This window comes from Carcharhinus amblyrhynchos, chromosome 5 (genome assembly GCF_965287045.1).
Source record: "Carcharhinus amblyrhynchos chromosome 5, sCarAmb.v2.hapA, whole genome shotgun sequence".
NCBI classification, from domain to species: Eukaryota; Metazoa; Chordata; class Chondrichthyes; order Carcharhiniformes; family Carcharhinidae; genus Carcharhinus; species Carcharhinus amblyrhynchos.
In genome coordinates, this window is record NC_137328.1 from 82,719,164 (window position 1) to 82,733,676 (window position 14,513).

At 40.3% G+C, this 14,513-nt stretch overlaps 1 protein-coding gene across 1 annotated transcript in view; it reads left to right on the plus strand.

The window, feature by feature from the left end:
• Positions 1–2,369: 2,369 nt before the first annotated feature.
• pcsk1 (proprotein convertase subtilisin/kexin type 1) overlaps positions 2,370–14,513 on the plus strand; it is a 56,040-nt gene continuing 43,896 nt past the window's right edge. Inside the window, exon 1 of the mRNA XM_080189710.1 lies at positions 2,370–2,708. Within this exon, the coding sequence (XP_080045836.1) occupies positions 2,526–2,708 (183 nt within the window). The 5' untranslated portion in view covers positions 2,370–2,525. The remainder of the gene's footprint in view (positions 2,709–14,513) is intronic.

Genomic DNA, 14,513 nt, shown 5'->3' on the forward strand with positions numbered 1-14,513 from the left:
AGTTCCTCCTCAACTCCGTTCTAAATCGCCCCCCCTTTATCTTGAGGCTGTGCCCCCTAGTCCTACTGTCCTTTCTAAGCGGGAAGAGTCTCTCCACCTCTATCCTATCCATCCCATTCATCATCTTATATGTCTCAATGAGATCTCCCCTCATTCTTCTAAACTCTAATGAGTACAAGCCTAGTTTATTCAGCCTCTCCTCATAGCTCAACCCCTTCAACTCTGGCATCAGCCTAGTAAACCTCCTCTGCGCTCCCTCCAAGGCCAAAATATCCTTGCGTAAGTACGGCACCCAAAACTGCACACAGTACTCCAGCTGCGGCCTCACCAATGCCCTATACAGCCGCAGCAAGACCTCCCTACTTTTATATTCAATCCCCCTCACTATGAAGGCCAGCATCCCATTAGCCTTCCTGACCACCTGCTGCACTTGCAGGCTAGGTTTTTGCGACTCATACACAAGGACCCCGAGGTCCCTCTGCACCGTCGCCTGCTGCAGTTTTTCGCAACGTAAGTAATAATCCTTCCTACCATTATTCCTACCAAAGTGGACCACCTCGCACTTGCCAACATTAAATTCCATTTGCCAGTTCCTGGCCCATTCGCCCAGCCTATCTAGATCCTTCTGTAGACTCTCCACACCCTCCGCGCAATTTGCCGTTCCACCAATCTTGGTGTCATCAGCAAATTTCGACACCATACACGCGGTTCCCTCCTCCAGATCATCTATATAAATGATAAATAGCTGAGGCCCCAGCACCGACCCCTGGGGCACTCCACGAGTCACCAACCGCCAATCCGAATAGCACCCATTGACCCCCACTCTCTGCCTCCTATTTGACAACCAATCCTCTATCCACGCTAACACCCTACCCCCAACTCCATGTCCCCTGACCTTCTGCAATAACCTCTTGTGAGGTACCTTGTCAAACGCCTTCTGAAAATCAAGAAAGACCACATCAACCGGATCTCCTCTATCCACCGCCCTAGACACATCCTCATAGAACTCCAGTAAATTTGTCAGACACGACTTCCCCTTAATGAAACCATGCTGCGTCTGCTCTATCAAGCAATTCCCCTCAAGATGCCTCGCTATTTCCTCCTTGATGACGGATTCTAACATTTTACCTACAACAGACGTTAAACTAACCGGCCTATAATTCCCTGCCTTTTGCCTGCCACCCTTCTTAAACAACGGCATAACATTAGCCGTTTTCCAATCTTCCGGCACTTCCCCGGAATCCAGCGACGTTTGGAAAATAACCACCAAGGCATCCACTATCACCTCAGCCATTTCTTTCAGAACCCTCGGATGCATTCCATCCGGTCCTGGGGACTTGTCCACAATCAGTCCCTCCAGTCTGTCGAGCACCGCCTCTCTAGTAACAATAATGTCATTGAGACCCTCCAGTCCTACCACCTTTCTATCTCTAACACCCGGCAAATTATTCACATCCTCCTCCGTGAAGACCGAAACAAAAAAGTTATTCAAGACCTCAGCCATTTCCCCATCCCCTACAACTAAGTCCCCCTTCTCATCCTCTAAGGGTCCAACGTTCACCCTAGCCAGCCTCTTCCTTTTTATATATTTATAAAAACTCTTGCTATCCTTTTTTATATTAAGCTTATATTAAGCTTAGTGTTGCACTTCTTCTTAATATATGAAATCATTCTTGCCCAGTTACTGGCTGAATTGACCATGTAACTGAGTCAATTTCTAATATTTAAATTCCCCATTTTCTGTTGTTTAATGTAACAAGGAGTGCAGCATTGGTGGGATTGTATCCATTAGTGCCTCATCTTGTGGGCAGAGAAATCCGATTTGTCCCAAGGCCAGAGCTTTTGCTATTCGATCTCTGTTTAACCCTCCATCTATCTATCTAATCCGGATGAAGAGCAGCAATATGTTGCTGGCTGTCAGGGGAAAAAAAACTGCAAAAACTAACCGCAGATGGTGCTTTCTGGAAAATGATCTCTGATCTATGGTTATTTGTGAAAATTCGGTGCTTTGAATGTCACATCTTCCCTGGATATGGATAGAAATGATATACTTCTAAAAATATACATATTTTAAAATGATATAATACTTCAAATCGGAGTTATGTGTCATTTTATTAATAATGTCTGTGGAGCAAAATGTTAGGATTGTCTCTAAATGGCTGTCGAGCTATGTGGATTTCAACAATGGACAGCTCCCGTTAAAGCTGTGTCACAGCTCTTACACAATGAATTCCTCGGCCAGGCTTTTAACAATTCCCCCCGGGAACATTTTGCTCGATATTGCAGAAGATACAGTGGATTTGACGTCAGGCCGATGCTTTACGTAGCACTTGCTGCGTAAACACTGTTTCCCCATTCAAGCTCAGAGATTTTCCACTTCCATTCGGTCTGATAGCATCCAGCTCATTAAACAGGCAGCCTCCTCACTTACTACAGCGGCAATCCAAGTGCGGGCAGCGTCCGCGATCATTCTGCGGCGTTCACTTCTCCAAATCTCTTTTTTGTTTAAATCCGCCTATATAATAATGAAACGAATAGATTGTCTTTCCCTGCGATTTGCAGCTCTAGCGCTGTTTGCAATTTGCTGCACACCGGACATTGCCAATGGAGACAAACAATACGTTAATGAGTGGGCAGTGGAAGTGGTTGGAGGACCCGAGGTGGCGAAAGCTATTGCCGAGGAACTGGAATATGATTTCGTGGGGCAGGTAAGGACTCATTCTTGTGAACGTCTACCGGGAATCCCAGCTTCTCCAATCAGGAGTCATAAGTGAAGTAAAGCTGATAGCCGATTGTATTCCAAATTCACCAGTGAAGATAACTGATGTTATGGCATCATGTGCGCTTACCGTTCATATGGAGAGAGTGTGAGAGATGAGAGTCTGAATTAATATTTACTCTCAGATTTTACCACGGCAACAGGCAGTTCATTTTTATTTTCCATTTCCTTCAGGTAGACGGCAGATCACTTAGACAAAGTGTCCTGTACCTTTCTAGTGTAGGGAGTGGTAACGTTGTACAGGAGATGACTATGCTTAGATTATTTTCAACACTTCAAAAGGCAACAATCTTGAGCAACAAAGCTGACCGCGCTATGTACTTGGTCAACAGGAGGGTTGAATTGTTTTGTTGCCTGGTATAGTGCAATGTCGAATTTAAATTAAAAAGATTATAAAACACAATGTGTGCACCTGTATTCATATATATATATCTTACGCATGTTCCATCTTTTCTGATTTTAACTCATCTAGCAGCGGATTCACTCTGACATGTGTTCATTCCCTCTTTGAGCTTGTGTGTTGAACCACGCTTGGAAACAGTTTCTGGCACTGTATATGGTAATTTCAGGAACCTAGCCCACGCTGCTCCAAATATATATTCATAGGATATATGTGGAAATCAATAAATTAATAAAACGGTGTAGATTAATTGCGGATAAAAACAGTAAACAGGAAGGAAAAAAAACCAGGAAGAGGTACGGGGTTAAAGGACAGGCTAATATCGATATCAGAATAATCTGATGAAAGTACTTTCAAATGTATGTACCAGAAATTTGGGAAGTTTTAGTCCCTTAAACTCAGTTATTAATCCCAATTATAGAAAAGAGTGTGGGTCAGAGCCCAGCTACATTCATATGCAGGACACAGGGAGAAGGGATAAGAAAGGTATAATATCGTTCAGCATGTACAGTTCAGTTGAAGATATATGCGAGGAAATGCCAAGACTGGATGGTTCATATCATTTCCTCCACAGGGACCAAATCGCTTTAACAAATGTCCGTTGGAATTAATTGTGTAGACTGAGTTCATGGTGATTTAAAAGCGATGAATCTTAAGCACGTGTGTGGAAGGAAGATTACCCACTGTTCTCTAATATGAAACCAACTATAGAATTCCCGATGCTATGCAATTAGAAAGGGGAATAAATTTAAAACATACTGGGAATACACAGCCGGTTAGTCATCATTTGGAAGAGAAATGGCAGGTGGTGAAATTTCAGATATTCACCCTCAGCTACAGGAATCATTATACAGTTAAAACCACATGTAATAGGAGTTCAATACGTACTCGATCTAATTTACCAATGGGGTGACTAACAGATGTCAGAAATGTTATTAAGTCAATGGATTAAGGCAAAACACTGCCGATGCTGGAATCTGAAACAAAAACAGAACATGCTGGAGAAACTCAGCAGGTCTGACAGCATCTGTGCAGAGAGAATGGAGCCAAAGTTTCAAGTCAGGATAATCCTTGTCAGAGCAATTCTTGGATTGCTGGGGGAACCAAAAGACTTCAAGCCCTGAATTGGATCTGGAACCAAATGATCTCTTGATGCAAGAACAACATCAGCAAATAATAACACTTCATGTTGAAGAACAACCTTTTTTTGAAAAGAATTCCATAATATGATACTTTGGCATTTTGGATTCCTGAGTTTTTCAATCGGGTCACGGGACCTTGTTGATTGGTGAATTTCCAATTTGTGCCAGATTTTGTGTGTGATCTCAGTCTGGTTTTTAGATACCTCAGCTGTCTACAATTACCTTAGAAAGAAACCTGACTCTCTCTCTGGCCAGAATTTAACCGTCTCTCCTGCCACGAGAATTGGAGTGGGTGAGGGGCAGGCCATGGAAAGGTCTGTTCACCTCTGGTGTGATTTTATGGTTTTGGGGCATGTGAGGCCAGAAAATCTCCATCCCTCAGCGGACGAGTACAACAGAAGGTGAACTTATTTCAAAGTGACATCGAAAGAATTTCTGCTGTGTAAAGAGATCATTCAATTCTTCCATCTAATAGACATCCAATACATGTTTAAACATTATAGATTAAATTTATTGTAATAGTTCATTAATGGCATTAAATTTTCTCTAAGCTGCTTTTGAAAAGTTTTGGATTATTTGCAGGAGACATTATTTGATTACTAGGAACAGAAGTTGCAATGGTAAACAACAATCTAGGGATTTTCAAGCACCAGTTTTGCATGGAAGTCTACATTTGTTGATCGAAAGTATGGATTGTGAGCCCCAACTGAGCACAATTATTAAGACATATTAAAAATAATAGTTAAATGATGTGTTGACCAGAGCTGAGTACAATCACTTGCAGTGCCCTAACCAATTTACCATATAGTACAAATATAACCTCCAAGCACTTATAAACTACAGTTCTGACCATAAATCCTGGAATTCCATTTGTTGTTTTAAAACTACCTGCTATGTACCATCAATCTCAGGTCCCTTTGTAAGAATTTTTTTTGTCCATTCACACCTATTCATTTTATATTTACAATATGCATATAGGTCATCAATCTGCAATATTTTACATTTATCAGTCACAAAATCTGTCAAGACAGCAAGTGATTTTGAAATGTGGGCTTGGTTGTAAATTAGTGGTCTACTCAACAAAACCATAAAATGATTAACCCTGCCATGATGCGGGAGAAACAAATATTGTAAATCAATACTCAGGCATACAACTTCAACATGTTACCTTCAAGGGACTGAATCTGACAATTTGACTGTAAAGGGAAAGGTGGAGTGAGGGTAAAACTAAAGAGAGATACCGCTGAGGACCGTGAAATACTTTATAGAATATAGGAGTATGCAGGACAGTCAAATCTGAAAGATTTAATCAAACATTACCTCAAATGGACTAAAAGTGAATAATGTTTCAGAAATCAGTGCCATAAACAAATTAGACAGGGAGAAAGGAAGTCTTGCATTTGCAGTGCTTTTAAGAACTACCATATGTCTCAAAGTATTCTACAGTTCATTATGACCAGGTTAGGAGAGGGGAACTGACTCTGACTTTACCCAACTCATGGTTGGTTATCACAGAGTTTGAATTGAAAAGGAAGTGACATTGCCAATTCAATATATATTCTGCCATCTACAAGGCACAAATCAAGAGTGTGATGGAATACTCTTCACTTGCTTGGATGAGTGCTAAAATCCTGGAGCTCCCTCCTTAACCACATGGACTGCAATAGGTCAAGAATGGTCCTAAAGTAATAGTAGACACCAACTTCTCAAGAGCAATTGAGGATAGAAAATAAATGCTGGCCTAGCCAGTGACACTCAAAACATATGAAAAATTTAGCGGAAACCAATATACTTTCCAAAGGGACAGGTCCTACTTCTCGATCTCATTGACATTTTTAAGGGAGCCATGTTCCAAATGAACTTTGGACATCCTCCAAGGTAGTGTATTTAGATTTCCAGAAAAGGATTTCCAAAAATCTTTGATAAAGTTCAATGTGCAAATTTGAGACAATAGGTATTCTAAGTAAAACCTGAAATGGAAGAAAAAGTATAAGTCAAAGTGAGGAAAGTACCATGAGAAACTGGAAAGTGATGTTGGAGGTTAATCTGAATGGAATATACCAAGTCTGGTGCTGAACACCTTACTGTTTCCAAACTACATAACTAACCTGATTTAGAATGACAGCTAATTTATAGTTACACTCAACTGCAGGGGGAGAGGAGGAGGATATTGAGTCTGATGTGGCATCCAATAACTGCAGTAAAACTAAAACGGCTGGAACTATGGAAGTTGGATTCTTCTAGCTAAGTAGATTTGCATACTGGAAAAAGTGAAGAAAGCGTAGCGGATGTTTTTGGACTATCTCAGTAAAATCCTATATGAAACATGACACCTAAAGCTGAACAGAGGAACATAGGAACAGGAGTAGGCAATTCATTCTTTTGACCTACTCAATGATATTATGGATGATCTACACCTCAATGTTACTAACATGCCATTGCTCCAGAATCAGTTGTTCTTAGTCTTGTAAGTGTTGAAATATATTGTGTCGACAGCACACATTGCAGCCAGAATTTATCAGTGATGGATGTTTAGTCCAGTAGCTGAAATGCTGATCAGAGAGACTGCTATGATGTGAGTGATGCTGAGCTTCTTGAGTGTTATAGAAGCTGACCTCATTCAGGCAAATGATTAATAGGAATGCTAGTGTAAAATAAAGAATAATATTGTTTGATCAGATAGAACATTGGCTGGTATGAGTGATGTAAAGAATACTGTAATTAATTTTCAACAACATGTACATTAAATACCCTATTCTGGCTCAAACAGATTTTGATCACTAAATAACAACAATAGATAGTGGGGTGAACACTGTTAGGTTTCCCACCAACCATGAGTGATCTGGCTGCAGAACAATGTCTTGTCTCTTATTTCTGGTTGGAATCTCTGATTAAAACCACAGCACATAATAACAAAAACAGTAAAGTAACCACAAATTACTGTGGATGCTAGAATATGAAACAGAAACAGAAAATGCTAGAATTTTCTGATTAGACACATTAATGCGTCCCAGATTTAATATTGAGATCAACAATTTCAGATTGTGAACTCTCTTCAGCTGATTTTTTCCTATCAATTTATTGTCATTTCTTCTATTGATTAATTTTTCAATCCCCTATTGTTATCCTGCTTTTCATCTTTTTTCACTTACCATCATCTCCCCCCACCCCACCCCACTAGGGTGATCTATTACCTGTCCTAGCTGGTCCTTTGTCACACTACTTACCTTTTGTTCTGCCATTTACACATTCTGACCTGTGCGCCACTATCAGCACCCTTCTTAGCCATGATCATCACCATTTACATTCTTTTTGTCTTTTTGTCCACAAAATGGTCGGTCTGTTCTCTCTCCAAAGATGCTGCAATCTTCCAGCATTTTCTGTTTTTATAACAAAAACTGTCATGGCTGTGACTCAGAATTTAGCTTCTGAGAGCCTAAAAATATTCACTGACTGTCATCTATCGTTACTTTGAAGCTGTGTTTCAAGCTATTGCATTGTAAAACACCTTTTTGCTGTTAATGTTGAGGTTTCTCTCATCTGACTATCTCATTACAATTATCTTTATAGATGATGATGTTACGGCTTCGATAGCCAAAAGCAAGGTTTCCAGATTAGTTGTTAGAGTTGGATATTTTAGTGAGCACTGATCCAGATCTGAAATAAATAATACATGCCATGAGAGTGCAGAGAAAAGTTGGAAACTCAATAAAAAAAAGAGATTAATACATACATGTAAGTAAATAAATAGTGCAAGTTACACACATGGGCTATACACTAACAAATTAGTGCATGTTTTTTGCCCGTAATTTCTTATAGAGTTCTTAAACTAACTTGTCGTGGAGCTACTGAACAAGGTAAGAAAAAGGATAGTGAGAAAAGTGATTGAATCAGCAATCACATTGCATTTCTGCAGGAAGCTGGTCAAGATGGTATTAACAAACATCTGAGGTTGATTGTGCAAACTTTCAGAAGGAAACAATGCGATGGAGAGGTGGGAGAAAAAACTTACTCATTGTGGAAAAGTATTTATTTTACAATCGTCCATCTTGCCGTGCTCCTATGTTTTTAATCATAAAGTAAGTAGGAATAAAACCTAGTAATTCACAGTTAATCATTTTAGGATTACATATGTAAGGCACTGCACTCGTTTCTGCTTTCTTCAACAACTATTAAGTTGGCATTGCAACTTGGTTTCCATAATTTTGCTTTACTGTCGTGTTTAAGCTGCTCCTGACATTGAACCCACCCATCATTTACTGACACTATTCATGGATTTTCTGGTCCATACTTACTCCTGCCCTCCTCTCCATCACACACCTTTCCTGTTTGTTCCTGCACTATTCATTTCAAACATCTTCCAGTTCTGATGAAAAGACACTGACCTGAATCATTGGGCATAAAATTCATATGTTTAGCACTGCATTGGGTGCATTGCATAGATCTCTTTGGTTTTCCTGGGCACAGTCTGCAACACTAGCTAATACCTGCACAGCCTGGAAGATATTTTTCAAGGAAATGATGCCATAAGACTGTGCCCCTTTCTTTTTGAAAATATGATTTTTCAATTTCAACTGATTGGAAGTTTTGCAATTGGAAATGGTATTGAACTAACTACTTGAAAATGCAAGGCCAACTTCCAAGTAGAAAATGCAAAGCAAACAAATCAGCCTCAGAGGAGTGTGAAGAGAGAGACATTTCCAAAAGTTGAGAGACCCATCAAAACCTGTTTTAGGAGGAGACATTAAAATGCAAAGTGCTAGATATTGAAACACGGCTGCCACAGACAGATTCAACCAAAACCCCATGGTGATAGAGAATGTGTAAAGTACTTCAGGCCAGACAGAAGCCACTGCAGACATATTGCAAGGAAATTTTCAGCAGAGGAGTCATGCTGAAAGCTGTTCTCTCTCTTGACATTACCCAGATTAGAAGTCAGCTTTACCAGAAACCTATCAGTGACCCTCACTTCATTTTGCACAAGTTGAGATTTCTGGTTACTACTGCTGGTATGCTTAACCAGTAACTTGGAGTTATAATTGAGTTGAAGAGTTATGGAACACTACAATGGCCAGGATGCCATGTGTTGCATTGATTATTTCTGTCCGGATCTGAAAAGTAAGCCCAAGTTTCCATTGATTTTCTTTCCAGTTATATTATGTCACTGTGGTTTCTCCTGGTCCACCTGAATTCTGTAAGATCTCAACTATGGAAATCTTCTTATTGTTATACTTTCTTTCTGTTGGTCTTGTATTCATTCTCTCTCCCCAGACTACAGCACTGATAGATCTTGTGCTCTGTGTTTGAAATTAAAGTTACAAACTTGCTTGTATATCTGTTCCTCCTCATGCTTTTTCACTCTCTCATGGTCATTCAAGGTGGTATGTCGTTCTAGTCTCTTACCATTAGCAACATTTTGTAATGGTGATGCTCGAATACTAAGAAGGGCTAAGTTGAGATCTTTATTCTTCTTCAATAAGTCTTTGATGAATCAAACATCTCTCTCAGCTTCTCCATTCAATTGAAAATATTAAGGTGAATTAATCATGTGAATGAATCCATATTTCTTTCCAAATTTGCAGAATAATTAATGAGCAAATTGTGGGCACGACAATGGCCAGGATGCCATGTGTTGCATTGATTCTTTTCAGTCAGTAAATGACCGTTTCTGCTATGATGCACTGCAATCTGTTCACTTCATTCTATCTGGAATAGCATCAATAATAATCGGAAATAGCTCACCTTTAAGATCAAAGAAATCCATTTCCAGGCAGTCCCACAGCCTTGAAGGGAAAGTCAAGGGTGACAGGGGTTCTCTATGCTCTTGGCTGCTTACTGCACATGTAAGGCAATTTGAAATAATGTCTGGCTACCAGATTGATTACTGGGCCCTTGCTCGATGTTTTGCTATTCCTGAGTGACCTTGAAGAAAATTTTGAAATACCTCAAGCTGAAAAGTTCTTGAAATGACTGTTCCATTATTAAAAACTAAGAAATCATCAATGGTTGTGAAGTCCTTTCTCTGTTTGAAGTATTGCTGTAGTATTGGGTTGTTAGGAGTGTAGTCTGGTCATCCTTCCAGAGAATTTTTCTTTGTTTGCATATATTCATTATCTTGCTGATGTGCTTGTTTCATCTCTTGCATCTTCTTTATAGTAGCTGGTAGGTGTTTGGTATTGAGTGATATCCTTGAGGAAAATTCAAATTCTCTATTTTGGTTTCTTCAACTGATATTCTTGACAGTGCATCTCCTATTGGTTGATACTTCCCTTGAACATACTCAGTTACTGAATCATACCTCTTTAGTCTCAGTCTGAAATGTTGAATTCTAGGTGGTGGCTTTACATCTTCATATTCAGAAGACTGACTAATGACGTTTCAGTGTCAAACCGCAATCTCATCACATAGCCTAAGAACTTCTTGTATGCCAATGTTGTGGGCAGTGCTTCCTTCTTAATTGTAGCACATCTTTTTTAGAACATAAGAACATAAGAAATAGGAGCAGGAGTAGGCCATCCAGCCCTTCGAGCCTGCCCCGCCATTCAATAAGATCATGGCTGATCTGTCGCTGCTCAGTTCCACTTTCCCGCCCTCTCCCCATAACCCTTAATCCCCTCTCCTATCAAAAACCCATCAACCCGCGTCTTAAAAATATTTAGCGAGGCAGCCTCCACCACTTCAACGGGCAGAGAATTCCAGAGATTCACCACTCTTTGAGTGAAGAAGTTCCTCCTCAACTGTGTTCTAAACCGCCCCCCTTTTATCTTGAGGCTGTGCCCCCTAGTCCTACTGTCTTTTTTGAGCGGGAAGAGTCTTTCCACCTCTATCCTATCCATCCCATTCATCATCTTATACGTCTCAATGAGATCTCCCCTCATTCTTCTAAACTCTAACGAGTACAAGCCCAGTTTATTCAGCCTCTCCTCATAGCTCAACCCCCTCAACTCCGGTATCAGCCTAGTAAACCTCCTCTGCACTCCCTCCAAGGCCAAAATATCTTTGCGCAGGTGCGGCGCCCAAAACTGCACACAGTACTCCAGCTGCAGCCTCACCAATGCCCTATACAGCTGCAGCAAGACCTCCCTGCTTTTATATTCAATCCCCTTCACTATGAAGGCCAGCATCCCATTCGCATTCAGCATCCCATTTTTCTGTGCCTGTGAGTGACCTTGAGGTCTGCAACTGGTTTGCATTCACTATCCCTTTGTACTTTGAATAAAATTGCACTGGAACTATATATGATGCACCTATTGACATGATGGCTGGCAATTCTGGATTATTGTGCACTAAAGTTTGAGGAGAAATTAGACAATTTTTGGTCTTCTCAAAAGCATTTTGATGATTCACATTACAGCACTACTGTTAACCATATTTCAATGGCTCATTGGCTTTTGCCAAATTTGTTAGGAACTTACCTACTTGGTTGATCATTCCTATGAATCTCTGTAGCTCTGTAATGTGCCTGGGTTGTGGAAACTCTCTAATTATTTTATTTTCTATGAGTCAGCAGTTATTCCTGAGGCTTTCACAATGTGTCAGAAAAATGTAATCACGGATTTTGCAAATTCACATTTCACATTCAATGTCAAACCTGCATCCTGCAGAACTTTCAGAACTGCAGTCACTCCACAGTCATGTTGTTCCCTTGTGGAGCCGAGTTTGGGAGTGCCATTGATAATATTACTTCTTCCATGCCTCCTAGGGTCTAAGACATTGTTCCTGAGAATATTTTTGGAGAAGACACAATTCCAAATGGTAAGCTATTAAAGCAATAATTACTGAACAAAGTTATGAAAGTGGTCAGCAATCTGGATTCTTTGCCCAGGAGCAACTGCCAAAATCAGCATCTAATTTGGTGAACAGAGCTAATTTGGCAAGACTCTGATCCACTAATACTATTGGATGAGTCTCACATTCAGCTGAGTCAAGTCCAATCAGACTCTAAGTGAGCCATTTGGCTTTAGGATCATGACCTTTCCAGGACACTAGTTTGTTGGTATGGTTACTGAAGAGATAAAGCCCTGCTATAGAATGTCTTTAACCTCACCTTTGGCTTTGCCCAAGAGTGGGTGAAGGAACTTCTTCAGTGTGAGGAGGCATATTGATTTGGCATTAACTCTTGGGGTAACATTATATTCAGTCTTCAGCTTTCCCAAGTCTGTAAATAATCTTGGAAATTCATTTGTTAATGTTCTACTGTACAGCTCATCAGTAACACCAACTTTATAGACCAGTTTGAATTCTAGTCATGCCATCCTACTTAGCAGCAATAATTCTTCGTCATCCATGATGTATGAATGTCCAATGATTTCTCTATCCTTGCATTTTAATTTGCCAGATGTTGTCTATAAATTTTAAGCGTAGTCCCATCTGGACCTGGTAACTACATGATGATGGCTGCAGCGTAATGTGCTTAAGACACTTTGGTTTTGTCAGTTAAGATTGAACTATCCATATTCACTTTTAAACTTCAACTTGAATGTGCTAATTTTTTCTGTTGCACTTATTGTAGGAAAGTTATTTCCTTTCTCTGTGGTTCTTCCACTTGTATGTTGGCATTAATTTTTTTTGCATGCTGCATTTCATATTGGCAGATAATTTTAAAATGTCCAAACTTCCTACAGTTATGGAACTCTGCTCCCCCTGCTGGGCAATCTTTTCAGTTCTGTCATTATTTGCAAACACACCAAGAGCATTTCAAGATGATAATTGATGCACGTTTCCCCATTTTTGTTGTCTTTTTTGGTGTTCTTTCCCTCATCTGGCCTACAAATTAGCAGCCTCATTCATTTCATTTTCAAGGGACCTTACTTTCTTCAGCAATTGCTCCAACTGCATGGAGTAAGGTGCTGACTGGATCACGTTGTTCCTTTTTGTGCAAACCAAATTGTTCAATACCTGGAAAAACCCTGCACACATAGTGATGCAAGCTGGGTATCAAGCGAGTCCTTGGAGCTGCGAGGCAGCAGTGTTAAACATTGTGCCACTGTGCTGCCCGGTGCTGCCCTAACAGAAGGCTAGGTTTCCTAGTGCTCCGGTTTCCTCCCACACCCTAAAGATGTGCTCTTAGGCTGATTGGTGTAACAAATTGTCCCTAAATTAGTCTTCCCTCAATCTGGTTTCCAATGTGGAATGCCATAAGCATAGACAAGGGTCATGGGTGGAGAGGGGACTCACAATGTTGAAATGGCGGCGTGAGCTCGTTGGGCCGAAGGGCCTGTTTCCCACACTGTGTTGTTCTTAGGCAGAGATTTAGAAGTGGGGTTCAAAATTATAAGGAGTTCTGAAATAGTAAATAAGGAGAAATTGTTTCTACTGTGAGGAGGGTCATTAACCAAAGGACAAAGATTTAAGAAAAATGACAAATAATACAGCAGGAGTATGAGGAGCTTTTTTTTTACACACAATGTTATGATCTGGAATGCACTGCTTAAAGGGGTGAGCTGTGAAAACAAATTCAATTGTAACTCTCAAGAGGAAATTGAATAAATACTTGAAAGGAATGTAATTATGGGTCCATGGGGAAAGAGCTTAAGAATGGAATTTATTGGATAGCTCTTCCAAAGGACTGGCACAGGGATGATGGGTCAAATGGCCTCTTTCTGTAATGTATGATTCTGTGACTCACTTAGTCATATTAACAACTCAATGTATTTTCATTTTCACTAACAATCTATTCTGCAGAACCTTATCAAATGCATTCTAGAAGTCCATATTACCAATACCCCTTGAATGGTCCTGCTTAATATCTAATTACCTCCTCAATTAGATGCGACCTAATTAGGCTGACATGGTCTCCAATTCACAAGTTCATGACGACTTTGTTTGATACTTGTCCAAGTGCTGAACCAAACTGGGCAGAATTTTCTCGGTCAACTGGAGGTGAAGTGGGCAAGCCTGGGGAACTGATGTTGAGCTGACATCCTGACGTCATCCTGCCTTCTGGCCCTCCTAGGAGTGGGATTCAAATCCAGCAGAGAATCTACCCACAAATACACACCAGGCTGGAGAAGGGAACTCATCACAGTGAAACTAACCTGATAAGAGCAGTATAAAAGGTGAAACTGATATGGCTGTGGTCAGCCACAGTGATAGGTTTGTGCTGACGGGAGCAATCCTTTCAGCCTAAAAATAAATATTTCTAGGGGACAACTTTGCGCAACTTCCACTTGACCAGTTCAGTTTCTGGTCA